We start from the raw sequence: 20026 nt of genomic DNA, 5'->3' as shown, positions 1-20026 counted from the left end.
ACAGTGAACAGTTCTGTGAATATCATGCAATCAATCTTCTTTCTTTATTTAGAAGAAGAACGAATGATACACGGATTCAAATACATCTAATGGAGTCAAATCTTTCCTCTCCCTGACTTACTTCTCTCTGAGCTTGTGTAGCTCTTTCCTCAGGTCTTCATCCTCCAGCTCACACTCGTCATCCTCATCGCTGCTGCCCAGCGGGGAGTGGCTGTGTCCGTGACCTCGAGGCAGGTGAGCCATGGCCGGGGTCCTCTTACTCTCATCTTTCTCTCCCTCTTTAGTCCGAGACTTCCTCCTCTCCCTCTCCAGATCAGGAGACACCGGGGAGCTGTCGGTCTGTCTGTCCTCTCTCTTCGTCTCCGCCTGCGTTACAGAGAAGCGTCCCACTTTCCTGTGCGTGCTGCCGTGGCCTGATGGCGCCGCCTTCGGGGGAGACGACTGAGGCACTGGAGTCACCTGGTGGAGCAGGATGTGGGAGACGTTAAGTGTTTGTCTGGATTTATGAGTGGCAACGATGAAAATCAATTCAACTTTATTTATAGAGCCCTTTAACCCTTAATAGGGCACTCATTGAAATACTTGCAAATTCCAAATTTCAACCCGAGAGAATATTGGAGGATATTACATACTGACAGAATGTGTAAAAAAACATACGGACCCAGGGGAGGGGGGTAATATTTTGTAAAAAAAAGTTTACGAGATTAAAGTGACACATCTACGAGGAAAAAATGTGCAGATTTATGAAATTTAAAGTGGTGAATCTGGGAGAAAAAAAGCTTTTTTTTTCACTTTTTTCTCGTAAATCTGCGACTTTTTTCGCGCAGATTTGCCTGTGTCTTTTTTTAAGTAATTTAGTTTTTTTCTGTCATTTTGTGTCTTTTTTTTAAGTAATTTTGTGTCTTGTTTTGGTCATTTTGTGTCTTTTTTGGTCATTTTGTGTCTTTTTTTAATAAATAAGCGTATTTTTTGGGTAATTTTGTGTTATTTAGAGAAAAAAGTTGCAAATTTACTGGATTAAAGTGACAAATTTACAAGATAAAAGTCGCAGATTTAAGAGATTTAAAGTGACAAATCTGCGTGAAAAAAGTCTCGTAGATTTATTTCAAAGAGTGTCCTATTAAGGGTTAAAATCATTGTCCATTTTAAAACCCAGATTTTTGAAGAGTCTACTTCGTAAAAGCTTCCAAAGGACCCAAGTCGACAGGGCAGGATTCCCACGAGCCACTGGGGCCAAACACAAAATCAGTGCTAGTGCTTTTACCTGAAATCGTCCTTTGCGTGAATGAGGTGGATTTAAGGGTGCCGACTCCTTCACCTCTCCAAGAGACTGACTGCTGGAACGTCCATCTGATAAAGAGATAGGGATGAAAAACAAAAAGGGGAGACAAGGACCCAGAGAAAAGAACATAGAGACACATGTATAAAGAGCACATACATGACGGAGTAGACACACACAAGCAACACACAGAAAAATGTACATGACAGACACACACAGATGCACACAGATAGACGTGGGGCACAAACACAAAGGCACAGTGTTAAAAATCACCTTTCAATGTTTCAATGACTTTCATGCAAGTCTATGAAATGTGTTAACATAATTGGAAATCTGTGGCAGACATTTTTTTAAAAATTATAAACAACAAACTGAAGAATAAATGTTTTTGTAGACGTGAAAATTCATGCTTAAGAGAAATGTGTAATGGGTGTGTGGGAAGGGGTGGTAAATGCTTGTTTCATTAAAAACACAATTATAGTTAGTCATTAAATAAAATAAAAAACACATTGTGAAATGGCAGTTGAATGTTTACAACAGTGTACCCCCACCCACCCACACATCCACTCTCTCATTCTCACCATATTCCCACTCATATACCAGACAACAAAGCCCAATATCACGTTGGAGATCTGTGATATTGTTCAGTGTGTTTGATATTTGGGATTACTACATTAGCAAAGTGTATGCATGGATTATCACTGCAAAAGTTAAGACCAACATAAGTAAACACAAGTAAATATGCAGCCTGATATCGGTGTTACTTACAGATAATGATCCATTATTAGTCACGTGTGTAGAACATAACGTACATGCTCATGCAGGTGCACTTCAAAGGATCTAAGCTACTGCATATTAAACATATAAACACAAATACATGCAAGATGGCTTTAATACTTTAAAGCTGGGGTAGGCAGCTTTCTGACAAAGGGGAAAAAGCAAACAATAAAAAAACTAAAAACGGCAGAATTTGAAAACACAGCCCTCCTGCATCTCTCCCCTCTCCGCCTCGTACTGTATCCGGTAGAAGTATAATAATAATCATTTTATTCACACCGATTGAGAGCGTGATCTTGCAAACTTGTGGCCTGTGTTGTACTAACAAAGTAAACTTTCATTATAATTATTATTCTGTATCACAAATAGGGGGGAGATTCAACTGTGGCCGCCGTCGCTAACTGTGCACAACGTCAGCAGCTGATCATAAACAAAGCAGCATGGCTAATTATGCACAGCGTCTCCACTGATCATAAACATAGTGATTGTGAATTAACCAGCATCGCTAACTGTGCACAGAGTGTTCAGTGCTTGTTGTAAAAAAAAACAGATAAACACATACACACTGTACTGCTACAGAGCTAACTGTTAGCCTATTAGCAATTTGCAGACTGGACGCTATGGGGTTAACATCCCCTCCGGTTCTGAAGCTGGGAGAGACTGCTGCAGGAGGACTGTGCCGCTTCGGCTTGCTCTTACTCTAAATTCAAGCGGGATGCCGCGGGGGCCGGCGGCTTGTTAAGAAGAGTAAAAACGAGTCTCCAAAAGTCTCCAATAACACCAGAAAAAGTTGCTGGATTTGTCTCCAGTCGCTTTCTTGAAAAAAAGTTGCTAAGGGGGTCTGAAAAGTTGCTAAATATAGCAACAAAGTCGCTAAGTTGGCAACACTGCTTCACCATCTTTTACAAATGGCGTGTAGAGTACTATATCACATCCTGCTTAGCGATCTATCCAATCAGCAACCAAGGCTTTTTTCAGGGAAGAAAAAGGGCCCGACAAAAGTCCGCTCTGGTTGTGGAAACAGCCCTATTATGTAAAAAAAACTGCCTAACCCAGCTTTAAATGCCTGACAAATATTGGCTATATGCTGCCAGGTCATTTAGCACAGAACCTGATAGTTACTCATAAGCCCTGAATAATATCCACAATATATACTTGAATTTATGATTTTCATACGGATAATGCAGATGAAAATCTTCATAAACTAACAACTAAAGTATAATCTATTCTCATGGAGCTCTACTATAGGAACTGACATAGAAAGCGCACACATTTTCTTCTTGCTTAGGAAGCTAGCATCTAAATTATCCGTGTTAAGGCGTGAGTTGCGTGGTGCTGTCTACACTGAGGCAGCAGGTGGAGATGAGATGGTTGCTGCTGGCTGTGCTTGCAGACTTGGGGCAAAAAGGGGGTGAGGGGTGTCATATGAAGGGAGATATGTCTCGGACACAGGCACAGCTGAGCTTTACTCCAGAGCCGGGATGGATGGGCATCATATTTGTGATGCCATCCTCCTCCTACACTGTGCCATTCTTCCACCCTCCTCTACTCTCCTCTGCTCACGCCCCAGGTTGAGTAACCCATGCAAAAGGAAAGATTGCCATGAAAATTAAATTACGTAAAAAGAAAACAACAAACAAACAAACCAATAATGTATGTAGTGATGTCAACACTATAGTCAGGCGGCTTAGGACCAGATTTAGGAGGAATGGGGACACGTCGGACAAAAGCACCACATTTTTTCCACATGCTCTCTATCACTATAGGTTTCAACTTTTGGTAGGAGCCACTTCATCAAGATTGCGGATCAGAGATGGCAGCCATATAAAGTCTATGAGAACCAATATGTCTTCCAAGCCACTTAGAAGGTCAATCTTGGTGTCAAAATCTACATTTTCTGTTGGGAAAAATGCATATACAAGATGTGACATGAGATGAAAGTGTTCCCTTGATTTTTTTTTTAGCAGTGTACATGGCAGCTAATCCCCACTCTCCTGTGAACATTGATTCCAAACATTTTCAACTCGGGATTCCCTGCTATAGCACTTGAAGCGAGTTGCCTACTAGTTTGGGTGAAAATGAACATATCTATTTGATCAAATAATCATTTAGTTATATTCCTAATAGCTTTAAATGAGTCCTAGACCCAGAAAATGCATATTTTGACACAAAGATTGACCTTCTAAGTGGCTTGGAAGATATATTGGTTCTCATAGACTTTATATGGGTGCCATCTATGATCTGCAATCTTGATGATAAATTTGTTGCTTTTGTCCGGCGTGTCCCCTTTATTTAGCTAAGCCGCCTGACTACTAACATTACATGGAGACTATAGTCACATTACAAAATACAAAAACAGGATTATTTAGCTGTAACATTTTTTAACATTAACAGTTATTAATTCCTGGTGGTTAAGAAAGTTATTTCACTATGTTAAAACTAGTGCTAGATATTAGATTTAAGTCCATGCCTCAACACCCCATTCTCTCTCTCTCGCTCTCTCTCTCGCTCCCTAAGAGGACGCTACCTTGCTGGACTCTGGGCTTCTTGAACAAGCTGGCGGAGTGGCGCAGTTTGCACGCCCAGTTTTTGAATTTGCGAGTCCAGGATTTCTTGCTAACAGGATTTCTGATACTAGGACAAGTCAGGTTTAGGCCAAAATATCCACCTCCTGCATTGTGCTTCTGCTGTCCATGCCGGAGGGGGATCGGGTGCTGATTGGGGGGCCACGATGCGTCTCCAGTGGTACTGGTGTCAGAGTGTGGGGGTACAGCCTAGAACAGTTGAGACAATTAAGAGTGGCTGCATGGAGCTGAGACGTTCAAAACGGAGAGACACTCAAACAACAAATATCACAGACAGCTTTACACTGAAATATAAACAGTAAAGTCATTTAATATTAGGGGTGTGACGAGATCTTGTGGCACGAGATTAAATTCGACGATATTTCTCGACGCGCTAAAAATCAGTCTCGCGAGATTTGTGAGTTATCCAAACTTCTATTTGTGACCTGTGGGGGCAGTAAAATGAAAAGAAGAAGAGGAGGAGAAGACAACCAGAATGACGTCGCAGGGGCCATCGGCTCGTTAAGAAGAGTAAGAATGAATTACACACTATATATCCAACAAATTTATATCTCTCTGAATTTTTAAATATTGAAAACAAATGCAGTTTTTGCAATATGGAACCAGAAACCTTAACTAATTTATTCTACCACTGTACCCAATCTATCAATTTCTGGACTAACAATATAATATCTGTTCCCTTTTTTCCACCCTGTCATTTTATTTATATTCTCTACTCTAAGTTTACTGGAATTAATGATAACCCTGATTTACTATGATTTATTTATTATTTAATTATTTGTCATGATACATGTTGGAGCAGTTGTCTGCTGTTCTATACAATTGTTTGTATGTGCACCCTTTTTCAATAAAGTTCTTTTAAAAAAAAGAGTAAGAATGAATCGAAGCGGCACAGTCCTGCTAATAGGCTAACAGTTAGCTCTGTAGCAGTACAGTGTGTATGTGCTGCTGCTGCAGGAGGTGTTCACTTAGTGATCTCTGTTTGTTAGCGATGCCGGTTAATTCAAGATTGCTATGTTTATGATAATTAGCCATGCTGCTTTGTTTTGATCAGCTGCTGATGTTGTGCAGTTAGCGACGGCGTTGAGTCTTCCGTTTGTAATCGTATGCGATCACGGTCGAAACTGTTGCTAAGCGATTACGCGACGATCGAAAACCGTAAGTCACCTCCGGAGTCTCATTAATCCCTCTGGGGTTTAATATTTCATTTATCTTATTTTAACTTTTATAAGTTTTAGTTTCAATTTGTGGAAGAAGAAGTTTATTAAAAGCTCATGCTTTATTTATAGTTATTTTGTGTCTTTTTTTGGTCATTTTGTGTCTTTTTTGTCATGTTGTGTCTTTTGTGGGGTTTTTTTTGTTATTCTGTTTTCTCATTTTGTGTCTTTTTTGGTAATTTTGTATCTGTTGTTGTGTCTTTTTTTTCGTCATTTTGTGTCTTTTTTGGTCTGCTTTGTTTTTACGTCTGGATGTGATGAAGAAGCCATGCTTTGGCACTTTTGGAGACTCCAGAGGGTTACATAAAAGTCTGTTGGTCCAGTCATATATTGTGTCATTGTAGTTTTCTTAAAATCTCGTCTCGTTCTCGTGAACCCAATATCGTGCCTCGTCTCGCATCGTGAGTATCATCACACCCCTATTTAATATTCAAAATTGAAAGTGGTTTTCACTCACAAGAATGGTAGGTTCTCCTGGTATAGGTGGATGCTGCGGCCCAGCAGATTCATCCTGATTGGGAGGCAGGAGAGAGGTAGGCGGGGTGGATGAGGCGGAGGTGGAGGGGAGAGATGGGCCAGGCTGCTGCTCCACCGGACCCATCTCTGCAACGCTGGGCACTTCTGAGGAAGCTTTCTCTCCTCCGCCATCCCTCTCTGGGTCAGGGGAGGTAGAGGAGGAACGGGAGGTGGTGGAGGAGGTAGAGGAGGATGATGAGTGAGGGGAAGTATCAGAGGAGGAAGCAGGAGGGGGGAAAGACATGTGGTGAAGTGACTGTGGCTCAGATGACTCGTCACCTCCTGCTGATGTGGAGGCAGCTGACGGAGGGCCAGAGACGGCTCCCCCGGTGGCTGCCGTCCCACTGCTGTACTCCTGATATAACAGATTCCTCAGCTTCTCATCCAGAGTCTTTATTCGGTTGTCTACAAATTCAATTTTGGGGGGGCCTTCGCTGTCTGACTCGGCCACAGAGGAAGGCTGAGCAGGGGATGGTGTCAGCGTGTGGGAGAGGGCGGGTACTGGGGCTTCAGTGGTGTTCAGAGGGAGAGGTGGAAGAGATGAGTCAGAAGAAGGGTGGAAGGGGGTGGAGTAGCTGCATGTGTCTTCTGTGAAACTTGTCTCTCCCGTGGACACCTCTGACTCAGACATCTGTAAAGAGGACTGCTTCTGCAGCGGAAACTGCTGCTGTTTCTGGGGTGTGTCCGTTGCTTTTACCACCTCTTGTTGCTGCTCAGTGTGTTGCAGCAGTTTCTGTGTCTGTATGTGTTGTTGTGCCAGCTCAGCAGACATTTGGGTTTGTTGTGGAACCTGCTGTTGTGGTACAGGGCTGACATTTAGCTGTTGTTGAAGGAACTGTTGACTAATTGACATGGGCAGCACTTGGGTTTGCTCTTGCTTTAAAGCAACAGAACCCATCAACAGCTGCTGCTGCTGCTGCTGTTGCTGCTGCTGGAGCTGTTGCTGCACCATTTGCTGCTGCTGTAACTGTATTGACTGTTGTAGGTTTAACTGTTGCTGCTGCTGCTGTTGCTGATCAATGTGGGCCTGCTGTTGAGGCACTACAGCAGCTTGGGGTGCCATAACCTGCTGTGGTAGCTGTTGTAACGGAGGCTGTTGCAGCACCTGTGGGGTATACTGAGGAGTCTGCTGCTGAAGAAGGGGTTGTTGGGTCTGCTGTAAGGGAACTGGTGGCAGAAACTGCTGCAGAGGCACAGACTGTTGCAGCAGCTCTGTAGGAGCGGGCCGAGGCAACACCTGCACCTCCGTCAGCTGTTGCTGAGGTGGTATTTGTTGCTGCAGCAGCTGCTGCTGCTGTTGTAGCTGCTGCAGTGACTGTTGAAGCGCTCGCTCCTGCTGCAGCTGAATTTGCTCTTGGTATGCTTGCTGTTGTTGCTGAGGTGTTGCCTGCTGTATCTGTTGTGCCTGTTGTTCAAGCTGCATTGCCTGCAGTTGTTGCTGAGCTAATGGTACCTGCTGCTGTAATACAGGCTGTAGCTGTGGCTGTGGCTGTTGTGGCTGTTGTGGTGGTTGTGGGGCTGGCTTGGTCACCTGAGTGAATGTCTGCTGCTGATCTATGCCAAGTTGGCTTATCGCAGAAGAGGTTACAGAAGCAGCAGCAGCAGCAGCAGGAGGAGGGGAATGAAAAGAGGCTGGGGAGCGGTCAACTGCAGGCACACATGACCTTAGAGCAGCTGTATCTCCTATACTTTGACCTAAACTGGAGCAACCACTGCTTCCAGGAGAAGTGAGGACATCAAGAAGAATGGCGGTGGGTGGCGGAGACATGACAATAGGAGCAGCGGACAGGGTGGGGAGGCTGGCAGCAGCAGGGATTGCAATGGATGAGGGGACACTGGGAGTTTGGTCAGCAGAAGCTGAGGTGAGGACCGGCAGCTCAAGACCACCTGAAGCAGTGACGGGAAAAGAGGCTTCGAGGGTGGAAGCTGGTGCTGAGATGCTTTCAGAGGCAGTTGTGAGAGGAGGCGGGGCAGCGGTGGCTGAGGGGGCAAAGGAGGCAGGAGCTGAGACAGTGGAGACTGGAGGGGAGGTGGCAGAAAGGGGGGCACAAGGGGGGGAGGGCACTCCAGTCAAGGACTCCAGACTCTGGGATCCTTCACTTTCTGCAGCCGCAGAGAGGAACACATGGTTAGTTTTTGTTATGCTGCCAAGTCAGTCATGTTAATTAGCCACAGCTTTGAACCATAAGAACCCACGGTGACACGGGAGTAACAAACACTTTAAATGTTCTTGAATCTCTCATATTCAGCTTTATGCTTCACCTTAACTCATTAAGTTCCTCAGTGATGCATACTCAACACCCTGGTGTGACTGGAAACAGAAATCTTAAAAAAGGAGCTAATTTTTAACAAAGCTTATTTTTTGTTACTAGGCTAAGTTTAAACCCATTTAACAATTCTAATCCATTAATAGGGTGTCCTTTCTTGCATTTAACCCTATTAGGGTTTGTTATTTGTTTTGATTTATTATTGATTTATTATTATTTTGTTACTTAAAAACAAATCTGAAAAATAATTTGTTGTTAAACAGCACTATTAATGTCACAATTTTAATATATGTTGTGGAGATGCAGAATAAAGGCAAATTTGTGTTTCTGTAAGCAGAAAAGGTGTCGAGTTTATTTATATTAAAATAAGAAATATCATAAAAATAATACCATAAACGCCCAATGTAATGTAGATGTCACATCACAGATCTTTGACATTTAGGGGTAGTATTTATTTTTTAAAACTTCATAAATGTGTTCTATGTGGTCCACTTGGTCTGGGTTCTTATGGGTTAAAAAGCGACATCATTAAAGCTCACCTTTCTCTGTTTTAGGAGACTGAGGTACCCTCATCTCTGTAGTGGGTGGTGGCGTGCCTGCTCCCTGATTGGACAAAGAGTCTCTATGGCGGATGGTCTGGTTGATAAAGAAACGCCAGCGTCCCACTGGGGAGGAATGGGGCACTGAGTCCACTGAAAATCATCATATTTTTATTACTGATAACAAGTTTTATAACAGATAGCATTTCTCATTCTGCCGTGCCGCTTCTTTGTGTTTAAGAAACGATTATTCACCTGAAGAGCCGGTGGGAGTGCTTACGTGCAACTGGTCTGTTGATCCTGTCTAATAAAGAAACAGAAAAGATTTAAATTAATCATTAAATCAATCAAAATAAGAAAAAAATAAGAAAGAAGAGAAGGTGATGGATTGAAATATGGAATTCAACATACCTGTGAATGTGTTTGAAGAATTTCGTGAGCTTTCTTGACGATAGCTCGAAGCTCCTCAACAAATTTCTCTTTCTCTACATCAAGCACAAAGTCCTCCTCAACCTGCAAAACACATGTAACCAAACAGCAATTATTTGTTATTGTAATTTAAGTAATAAGTAATGCAGACAGTGGAAATAGATGAGTAGTCTACCATGTAATCTGCTATGTCCTCTGGTGCATCCCCCTCGATATCAAATTTAAATGTCACCATCTTGTTGGTATGGGTCTCCAGCTGGCATTCCACCAGATTATCCCCACTGCCCGACACCTGCGGAGGACAATACAAATTAAAACTATGTGGTTGTTCCATGCAAAATCTATTGGCACACATGAATTTAGCAATATATAGGGCTGTTTCCACTACACAATGAGGAGGGTCTCACTCGCTGAAACGCCCCTAATTTTTTAAGAAGGCGACTGGAGACAAATCCAGCGACTTTTTCTGGTGTTATTGGAGAGTAAAAACGAGTCGAATCGGCACAGTCTTCCTGCAGCAGTCTCTCCCAGCTGCAGAGCCAGAGGGGATGTTAACCCCTTAGCTAACAGGCTAACAGTTAGCTCTGTAGCAGTACAGTGTGTATGTGCTGCTGCTGCAGGAGGTGTTCACTTAGCGATCTCTGTTTGTTTACAACAAGCACCGGACACTCTGTGCACAGTTAGTGATGCCGGTTAATTCACGATAACTATGGTTATGATCAGCGGAGACGCTGTGCGTAATTAGCCATGCTGCTTTGTTTAAGATCAGCTGCTGACATTGTGAACAGTTAGCGACGGCGGCCACAGTTGAGTCTCCTGTGTTTAATCGGTCACGTATGTGATCAAGGATCACGGTCAAAACTGTCGCTAAGCGATTACGCGACGGTTGAAAACCATACGTCACCTCCAGAGTGAGGTGGACACTTTTCTCCCTAGTGGAAACATGGCTTATGGGTCATTAGTTGCTGTTTTTTTCACCTGGAGCATGCTCAGCTGGAACTGATGTGAAACCTTTTCAGGCCTCTGACAGGAAGCTCTTCTCTGCGTCTTTAATTTCTCTAACTTCCCATTGGCCAAGAGCTGAAGAGTTTCGTCTCCATTAGGTGGAACAGACCTGTGGGTGGTAAGGTATTAGAGTTGTTAAACATCATGGTGTAAATGCAAGACACCAACCACATACTGTAACTACCCTGTCTATACTACAAGTCTCTGAAAATGAGAAAAAATATTCATCAACAACATGCTGTATATTTTGGGAATTTCAGAATGAAGCAAACATCAATCTAAATGTATTATACAGCTTTATTGGAAGAGATTGTTGACTACGACGTGGATTTGTTCGACAGCAATGCAAGGTACCACTCAAACAATTAGATTTATTCTTATGTGGCACTTCAATTTGTGGGAATTTGTCTCTTTTGTATCAACTAAATTCACAAGAAATGTATATCTGTACAGGTACAGGTCTGATTTTCTCAAGAGGGAAAACCTGACCTGGAATCAAAATGCTTTACTGATTAATTTATTTGGAGTTAGAATAGGAGCTGCACATTGGCAAGAATTCCACATATGGTAAGAATATATCGTTAAAAACAACCAAGTACAATAACATTGTGGTTTAAAACTGAGATAAATAGTCAATTTATCAAAGGGAATATGACACTATTGACACCTTGGTTGAAATTGTAGATTTCTCTGGGTTTGAAAATTGTCAGAAACATTAAGATGAATGGAAAAATCAACAAATACATATAGAATGTCTAGTTGTTTTCATTTTTTAAAATGCAGACAAGTTTTATATTATAAATAATGAAAAATTGTTTAATTTTCAATCTTCTACTTTCAAATTAAGGTTCTCAGAATCTCTCAGTGTAAGTTGTCATATATTTGATCTTTACAGACGGAAATACTGAATGATCGGACATGAAACAACTCTATTCTGGAAACAAACATCAGACAATAATGGTGTGAGACATCAGACGTACCCTGACGAGGAATGACGTTCTGTACTTGACAGGTACGGACCATCCTGGAGAGTAACATGAATACAGACACACAAAGGAGCAGGCAGGTACAAAGAAAGAAAACACATACAAACATTAGCATCATCAGATGCAAGTACAGCTATGGTGTAATATTGGATAATACATTTAATAAAATGTTTTACTGTTCTATGAATATAATCATGTTTTAAGTTTTAGCTAGGGTTGCACCGATTGCAATTTTCTGGCCAATCACCGATTTTCAAAAGCATGACCTGCCGATTTTGGCCGATACCGATTTTTTTATAACTCATAGCATACACCTTCAATGATTGAATCTTATTTTATTGAAAAACAACAACACAGCAGTATTTTTCTACAGTGTCTGAGGTAGTTAATAAAATATTGAACTTAAAATAAATAGAAACAATTTACAGGACAAACTAACAAAAAAACTGCAACCATAAATGGTGTCCTGAGTTTTTGGTTTCGTTATAGTACAACAAGAACAAATGCCCAAATGCAGCAGTTTTGTGGCTATTCAAATGTTAGAATAAATAGCAAATAGACCTTTGCGGAGGTAGATAACATCGCTAGATAAGATTGGTTTGACATAAAAGAATCGGCCGATTGCTGATCCCGCAAAATTAAGGAAATCTGTGCCGATCGAACGGCCGATCGAACAGCCGGCCGACCGATCGGTGCACCCCTAGTTTGAACTCGTTAGATTGAATCAAAGGGCTGAAATATGTGCCACCAGAAACTGAATTTAAAATATTCATATTTGAATTGGAATTGCTTAACCTGAATAAATGCATTAAAAAACTGAATTTGAATCACATAATTTGAATTTGTATTGTTCAACAATAACAAAAATGTGAAATCTGAACATTCAGTTCCAAACTAATAAATTAAATTCCAAATTCCAAATTAGATTAATTTTTTCAATGCAATGATTCAAATTGAACAATACAAATCCAAATGATGCGATTCAAATTCAGTTTTTTAATGCAATTATTCAAGTTAAGCAATTCAAATCAAAATATAAATAATTCAAATTCAGTTTCTAGTGGCACATATAGTCAAAGCTGTCCCAATTATTAGATATCAGTACTTTCAATCATTCTGCCAGTATGTCAGCAAGTAAAATTATTTCTGAATGAATATAGCAAATTTTCATTCTTCCTGTACCTGAGCAATGCCCAACAGGGAAAGGTCACAGTCTTGCAGCGAGGCTTGGGGTAGTTTGGGGGCATTAGAGTCAAGCGGTTGTAGAGCAGTTACAGGTGGAGGGGAGGTGGGTATAAAGTCGCTCTGCCCTGGTAAGGTTACCTGGGCCGCTGGCGGAGATGTAGGCAGTTCTGGTAGAGGGGCAGCAGCAGCAGGATGGTGGGATGGCAGGAATGGGAGAGATGATGTTGGGGGACATGAGGTATGAGAGGGGCTGAGGGGCATTTGTTGTGCAGGAAAGACAGCATGGGGTAGAACAGGCTGTTCAGTAGGAGGAGCCTCAGTGTGTGTCTGAGTGTGAGAATGAGCCTGTGCCTGAACCAGTGTCTGCGTTTGGGAGTGTGTTTGGGCCTGCATGCTTGTTTGTGTGTGCGTGTGGGCTGGCACCATCTTGGCCTGGTGCTGAGGAGACAGAGGGGCGCCTGCCACCAGGTGACTATAGAGGGGCATGGTCCTGCTCTGGGCCTGAGGCTCTGCCACATTACTGGGGCCGATCTGTGCAGAAGAATGGGTCACCAGATGTGAAGCTGGTGGGCACTGGGAGGGCAGCTGACTCTCGTCAAGCGGCATCAAAGGCTGCTTTATGGGAAGTGGTTGTTGAATGGGAGCTGGGAGGGGCTGGGCCAGTATCTGGGCCTGTGGAGGAGGTGGAGCGAGTGGCTGCTGCGCTTGAGAAAGCTTCTGTAGCTGCTGCTGGTACTGCACAGTGGACTGAGGCAGAGGAGGCTGGGAGATGGACTGAACCACTGAAGGGTCAGCAGTGCCTCCTAGGGGCTGCTGCTGAGCCTGAACAACTGGATGCAGAGTGGTTTGGCCTGGGACGTAGGCTTGCTGCACAGGATGAGGAGCAGGGACGAAGTTTGCAGGGTCGGCTACAGAAGTGAAATTATCTGCTGTAGTTCCAACACTTGCAGCTGTGCCAGGAGACCGAATCATCTGCTGATATTGGAGGACTTGCTCTTGTTGCTGCTGCTGCTGCTGCTGTTGTTGTGTAATATGAGTCATATCCTGCTGTACAGGTGGCATGGGTTGGTGGGCGGGCTGAGGAACAAACTGGGCAGCCAGAAGGCCAGCAGCAGCCTGAGCATGCATCTGACTGGGTGGCTGGCTTTGAGTCTGCTGCTGGAGCTGCTGAGGCTGCATCAGCCCTGGCATCTGAGCATTCTGCTGAACAAGAGTCTCATGTAAGATCTGACTGGGGATCGAGGTAATCGCAGCTGGAGGCGGGACAGAAGCTTGGCTTTGCTGACCCATCATCTGAATGTCCACAGTTTGGCCATGACCATGTGCTGGCTTGGACTGACTAACTGCCAGGTGCAGAGACTGAGTCTGGATTAATGGCTGAGCATTGACCTGGCTCTGTGAGAGACTGGCAGGGCCCGGGTAACTGGTCTGGAGGGGAATCTGCTGGGGCTGGATGACGTGAGTCTGCCCCTGGATCACAGCAGGAGGAGTCACTTGGGCCTCGATCATAGTCGGAGCTGCTTGGACTGGAGGCTGGACAAACTGGACTGGGACCTGGTTCTGGGGATGAGGCTCACTTTGCACTTGCTGGGTAAGGACTTGAGCCGGGACAGCAGGCGTCTGGACAGGGATGTGCGTCATCTGCATGGCCATGGGGACCTGGGCCTGTGGGACCATCTGAGCTTGTTGCTGGATCACCTCAGTGCCAGCTGGAGCTCCAACTGGGATATTGGTTTCCATTACAGATGTGTGGTGCTGCGTCTGGGCAACAAACGCTTGCTGCTGCTGGATCAATGCTGCTTGCTGCTGCTGCTCCATCACTTGCTGCTGTGTGAAAGTGGCGTGAGGCGTAAACTGATTGGCATTTAGTTGCGGGATACATGCATGTTGTACATCAGCTGGTTGCTGCTGAATCTGCTGCTCACTGTTGCTTTGTGGAATCTGAACCACCTCTTGCTTCTCAGTTTGCTGAAGTTGAATGATGGCCGCTTGTTGCTGCTGCTCTTGAATCTGTTGCTGTAACAGAGCCTGTTGATGCAACCTCTCTGCTTGTTGATGTTGTAGCAGGACTTGTTGCTGACGCTGTTGCTCAAACTGTTGTTGCAGCAGAGCTTGCTGCTGCTGCTCTATCTGCTGTTTGAGTTGCACTTGTTGCTGCTCGTGCTGCTGTTGCTGTAGCTGAGCTTTCTGTTGCAGCTGATGATGTTGTAAAATCGCCTGCTGTTGCAGATGCTGCTGCATCAGTGCTTGTTGCTGTTGTTGTTCTATCTGTCGGATTAAGGCTTGTTGCTGCAATTGTTCATTTTGCTGTTGAGTCTGCTGGGACTGCTGCTGCAAAACAATTTGTTGCTGCTGTTGTCCACTTTGTTGTTGCTTCTCTTGTTCTTTTTGTATTCCACTTTGTCCAATTTGTTGATATAACTGACTCTGCTGCTGTTGCGGTAAAGAAGGCTGTTGCTGCTCCAACTGATGTTGTAAAATAGCTTGTTGTGGTTGTTGTATGAGACCTTGTTGCTGCTGCTGTTGCTGCTCCTGTTGCTGTTGAATAAGAGCTTGCTGCTGTTGTTCCAACAACTGCTTGTGTATAAGTGCTTGCTGCTGCTCCAGTTGATGTTGTTGTAGTTGGGCCTGTTGTTGCTGCTGTTGAAGCAGTGCTTTTTGTTGCTGCTGATCAAGCTGTTGCTGGACGTATGTCTGATGTTGCTCAAGCAGGAGAGCTTGTTGATGTTGCTGTTGTAGAAGAGTTTGCTGAAGCTGTTGCTGCAGTTGTGGCTGTATCATGGCCTGTTCGCGGGGATCCCCTGTCGGTTGCTGCGTGTAGGTCTGAGGTTGCTCCCCTGGCTGCGGCAACGACATACCTGGCTGTGTAGACAGTACCTGCTGCTGCTGAGGGGTGGCGTGGACAGGTGGAGCGGGCAGCTGGACGTAGATCTGCTGCTGCTGGGGCTCATGTTGATGTTTCTGGATAGCTGAAAGGCTCTGAGGATGATGTTCAGTCGGTGGCTGAGTGGCACTAACTTGTTGTTGTTCGAGCAGAGCGGCCTCCATTTGCTGCTGCGGCTGCTGCTGCTGAAGGGTGGAGGTCTGGGGATCCATCCCTATCTGTTGTTGTTGGACAATAGTCGGCTGAGGGATCATGACAGGCTGTGTTTGCTGGGGTGCTGCCTGGGGAATGATGTCAGTGAGCTGCATGGGAGTGGCAGGGGGTTGGCTCTGCTGAGCGAGGGGCACAATGGTCCCCCCTAGTCCAGCAGGATCACTGACTGACATGGATGTAGTGAGGACATTAATGGGTGCCTGTGGGGAAACAGGGGGTATGTAGGACTGTGAGGGGGCCAGTGAGCCATGGTGAGTGGCAGTCTGAAATGCATCTGATGGGAATGTTTGTGACTACTCAGTGATAATGACAGAATGATGATTGTTGTTGAAAAAAGAGGAAAAAGAAATGGTAGAAAAATTAGGTAAGAATAAGCTTTGGCAAGGACCATTACTTATCAAAACAATTAATTTGATACGACAGGGTTTCCCACAGTGTTTTACAGCAGAACTGGGCTGCCTCAACTGCAATACAGACTGCACAAATAGGGTTAAAAAAAGCAAATACACTTTAATGGAAGAAAAAACTGTAACAATTTATATTAAGGTACACGTATTCAACGTTAACTTGCTGACATAAGATGATCCAATATGATTCATTAGGGGGTTTTAGACCATTAAATCCTACCAACTCTAATCTATCTAATCTCCTGGGGGAAACCCTGTGCAGCATACAGTCAGATGATCAATCGCAGAGGATTATGAGGATGACTTATGGCTGGGTAAATAGTTATTTCAAGGGAAAAGAACCCAAAATGTGATAGTAGTAGTGGAACCATAGCTTTAACTCCATTAAAAATAATGTTAACCCTTTGATGCACAACATGGGTCTAAAGTGACCTGACAGAGTTTTTATGTTCTATATCTTTGCAATAAATGATTTTCATCATTCAGTATCCCAGGTTTTCCTCAATTAGTTTGTTTTTGATCATCATACATCCTAATTTTTATGTTTTCCTTTATTCATTTTTAATAAAATCCCTTTTTTCTGTAACGACTCTTCTAATGCACAACATGGGGGGAAAATGACCCATATTTATATTATCCATTTTTTAGCTAAGTAGCTTGTTGAGGTAACTTATAAGCTAACTTCTTGGCTAAGTATTTAGCTAAGTAGCTTGCTAAGCTAACTAATTAGCTAACTTCTTGGCTAAGTATTAGCAAAGTAGCTTGGTAATCTAACTACTTAGCTAACTTCTTGGCTAAGTATTAGCTAAGTAGCTTGCTAAGCTAACTACTTAGCTAACTTCTTGGCTAAGTAGTTAGCTTAGCAAGCTACTTAGCCAACTAGTTAGCTATGTAATAATACAAAAACTTTTTTACTTCATAAAGTATGAAAGGCAAAATGGAAATAATGATCTGTTATCAATAACAAGATATTTAAGAATACTTGGAATATTCAATCATAAAATAAGTTGATATCAAAAGATAGAGCACAGAAACACACAGCAGCATTAAATAACATGAAGGAAATTAATGTGGGTCATTTTTGACCCATGTTGTGCATTAGAAGGGGGGTCAATATGTTGTGCATCAAAGGGTTAAATGTTGTGGACGCAGTATAAATGTGGATGTCATTAGTATCATCACTATTTTCACCTGAAAATATTGTTGAGGGACACTTGGTGATACCTGTGGAACCATAGTGCTGGGCTGCAGAAAGGTCTGACCGACAGGTCCTCCTCCACTTTGGCCTACAGACATGCTGGACATGCTGATGCTCTGACCGATAGGCACGTTTGGGACACTTCCACTTTCACCGATAGGGAGCATTTGATGATGAGCCAATCCGCCAGCGCTCTGTTGTGCAAGAAAAAAGTTAATGTCAATGCATTGATTTCAATTATGTCTGGTCTGATTTATGAATGAGAAGAACGTGTAGACATACGGATGCCATAGGAGGGAGAACGGTCTGTGAGTGGGTGTATGATTCCCCTTGCTGAGAGTACGCCTGGCTCTGTCCGCTTGCATAAGATTCACAGCTGGCAGACCCAAGGCTCTCACCTTCAGAGCAAAAGACAGTTTTAGACACCGAGAAGGACAGCAAAAACATATAAAGTCATACCTCTCTTAAGGGATACTTCACCTCCCAGAATGATCATTTATAGACTGTATGACTTATTTTAGATTATAAAGTAATAGCGAAAATGCATGTTTTGGGGAAATACTGAGTATACAGGGCCATAAATGAGGCTTTGACGTACCAAGTTTCCTTTTTCGAATTAAAGCAGACTAAAAACACATCTCAAGCTTTTAGTTAGGTAAAGGGTAAAAGGCTCTTTTAAACGCAGTACTATTGTTGTTTCTTTTAACAATGATAACACCACTACCTCTTACCCACAGAAATCACACACAAAAAAATACAAAAACACACAAAAAATGACAAAAAAACCCCACAAAAAACAGAAAAAATGATAAAGAAACACAAAAAACAGAAAAAATACACAAAAAATTGCAAAAAAATTACAAAAAACAAAAACACAAAAAATATTAAACACAAAAGATTGCATTAAAAATGCATTGAAATGCTGAATGCACACTGCAAAATTAGAAAAAATCTCTGCAAAAACTTCAGTGAAATCATGGTACACTTGGTCGAGGTGGTTCTAACCGTTGCTGAAAAACAGTTGATGCGCTAAATAGGATATGGAAACTTCTGGAAAAGCCAAAATTTTAGAGGGAAGCTTTGAGTTTACACCTGCCGTATGAAATGTGCTATATAAATAAATTTGACTTGACTAAAGGTAATTAATATGCAAATTATCATCTTCAGTGTGAAATATTCCTTACACACCTGGCATACTAAGGGCTGTGCCACTGAAAATGCGTTGCTGCCTGACATGCTGGTCCACTTCAGGCAGCTCCTCAGACTCCTGCCCTCCTCCTCCTGCTCCTCCTCCTGCTCCGGTCTGTCCAGCCGCCCCTGGCCCCAGTGAGGAGGAGCAGGATGGATGAGAAAAGGTGTAGGAGGTGAGAGTGGAGTCTCTTTTCTCTTCAAAGTCCTGCTGCTGCTGGAGGAGCTGCTGCTGGCGACGCTCCCGTGACTTTTTGATCAGATTCACTCGGTCCCGGATGGATTTTCCCACCACCTTGGCATCACTCTCATGGAAGAATCCTGACTTCACCTGAAAGAGAGAGGGAGGGAGAAAGAGAGTTATTAATGACTACACTGCAAAAAAAAAGGTGTGTCTAAAAACAAGATAAAAACAGTAAATCTGAGGGAGATTATCTTGCTGCATGGACAGATAATTTCCCTTGACAAGATTTCTTAAATTAAGATTATTAACCCTTTAACAGGCAAATTTACTAGATTAAAGTGCCAAATCTACAAGAAAAAAATGTGCAGATTTAATAGGTTTAAAGTGGCAGATTTACGAGACAAAAGTGGGGAAAAACTACTTTTTTCTCGCAGATTCACCACTTTAAATCTCATAAATCTGCAAATTTTTTTCTCGTAGATTTGACTCCTTAATCTCGTTAACTTTTCTCAAAATATTATATTATTATATAATCCCTATTATGGGTTAAATCTAGAAATAATCATGTTGTACCCATAAAATACGAAATGAAGCGATGAACTGGCCCTAAGAGGTAATTTCTTATATTAAGTGTTCAACATGCTTATTTCTAGATTTAATAATCTTAATTTAAGAAATCTTGTCAAGGTAAATTATCTGTCCATGCAGCAAGATCATTTCCCTCAGATTTACTGTTTTTATCTGGTTTTTAGACACATTTTTTGCAGTGTAGAAGTAGGCTGAGGGAATCTAGGTCAGAAGGAGGTGCCTTTAAATAAGCAGAAGGATTTCCCTCACCTGACTTTCCTGCAAGCTTTGAAGTACCAAAGTATTTTCCCAGTCTACTCTTTCCCACTCTGGACTCTCATATGAACCCCAACCAACATGACCTGTCCCTCTCACCATCTCTAGAGCCACTTCCTCAGCGCTGTCGTTCTCCAGGTCGTAGCTGAACTCGATGGCTTCGTTGTCCTTGTGCTTCCCCTTCAGCTTCTTGGGCTCCTCAACCCAGATCCGGAGGGCCAGGCAGTCCTGGATGCCCGTGTCCTCCTCCGCCAGCTCCACCCGGACCCCCGTGTCCTCCCCAAAGAATGCATGGTTCAGGAGGTCTCTGATAGAGAGTCTGTC

At 43.1% G+C, this 20026-nt stretch overlaps 1 protein-coding gene across 1 annotated transcript in view; it reads right to left on the bottom strand.

Moving 5' to 3' along the window:
• Window positions 1-20026, bottom strand: part of si:dkey-151g10.3 (serine/threonine-protein kinase WNK2) — a 78272-nt gene that overhangs the window by 4885 nt on the left and 53361 nt on the right. The window contains exons 7-21 of the mRNA XM_059332393.1: window positions 19802-20021; window positions 18676-19006; window positions 17770-17885; window positions 17514-17681; window positions 12783-16082; window positions 11595-11638; window positions 10588-10723; window positions 9785-9901; window positions 9592-9693; window positions 9436-9484; window positions 9181-9333; window positions 6316-8477; window positions 4584-4830; window positions 1265-1350; window positions 122-459 (exon numbers count right to left, since the gene is read on the bottom strand). Coding sequence (XP_059188376.1) covers window positions 122-459; window positions 1265-1350; window positions 4584-4830; window positions 6316-8477; window positions 9181-9333; window positions 9436-9484; window positions 9592-9693; window positions 9785-9901; window positions 10588-10723; window positions 11595-11638; window positions 12783-16082; window positions 17514-17681; window positions 17770-17885; window positions 18676-19006; window positions 19802-20021 — 7569 coding nt within the window. The remainder of the gene's footprint in view (window positions 1-121; window positions 460-1264; window positions 1351-4583; window positions 4831-6315; window positions 8478-9180; window positions 9334-9435; window positions 9485-9591; window positions 9694-9784; window positions 9902-10587; window positions 10724-11594; window positions 11639-12782; window positions 16083-17513; window positions 17682-17769; window positions 17886-18675; window positions 19007-19801; window positions 20022-20026) is intronic.

The sequence above is a fragment of the Centropristis striata genome, chromosome 5, assembly GCF_030273125.1.
Source record: "Centropristis striata isolate RG_2023a ecotype Rhode Island chromosome 5, C.striata_1.0, whole genome shotgun sequence".
Taxonomy (NCBI): domain Eukaryota; kingdom Metazoa; phylum Chordata; class Actinopteri; order Perciformes; family Serranidae; genus Centropristis; species Centropristis striata.
The sequence above is the reverse complement of the archived record's forward strand: the minus strand, read 5'-3'. Positions and strand labels throughout refer to the sequence as shown.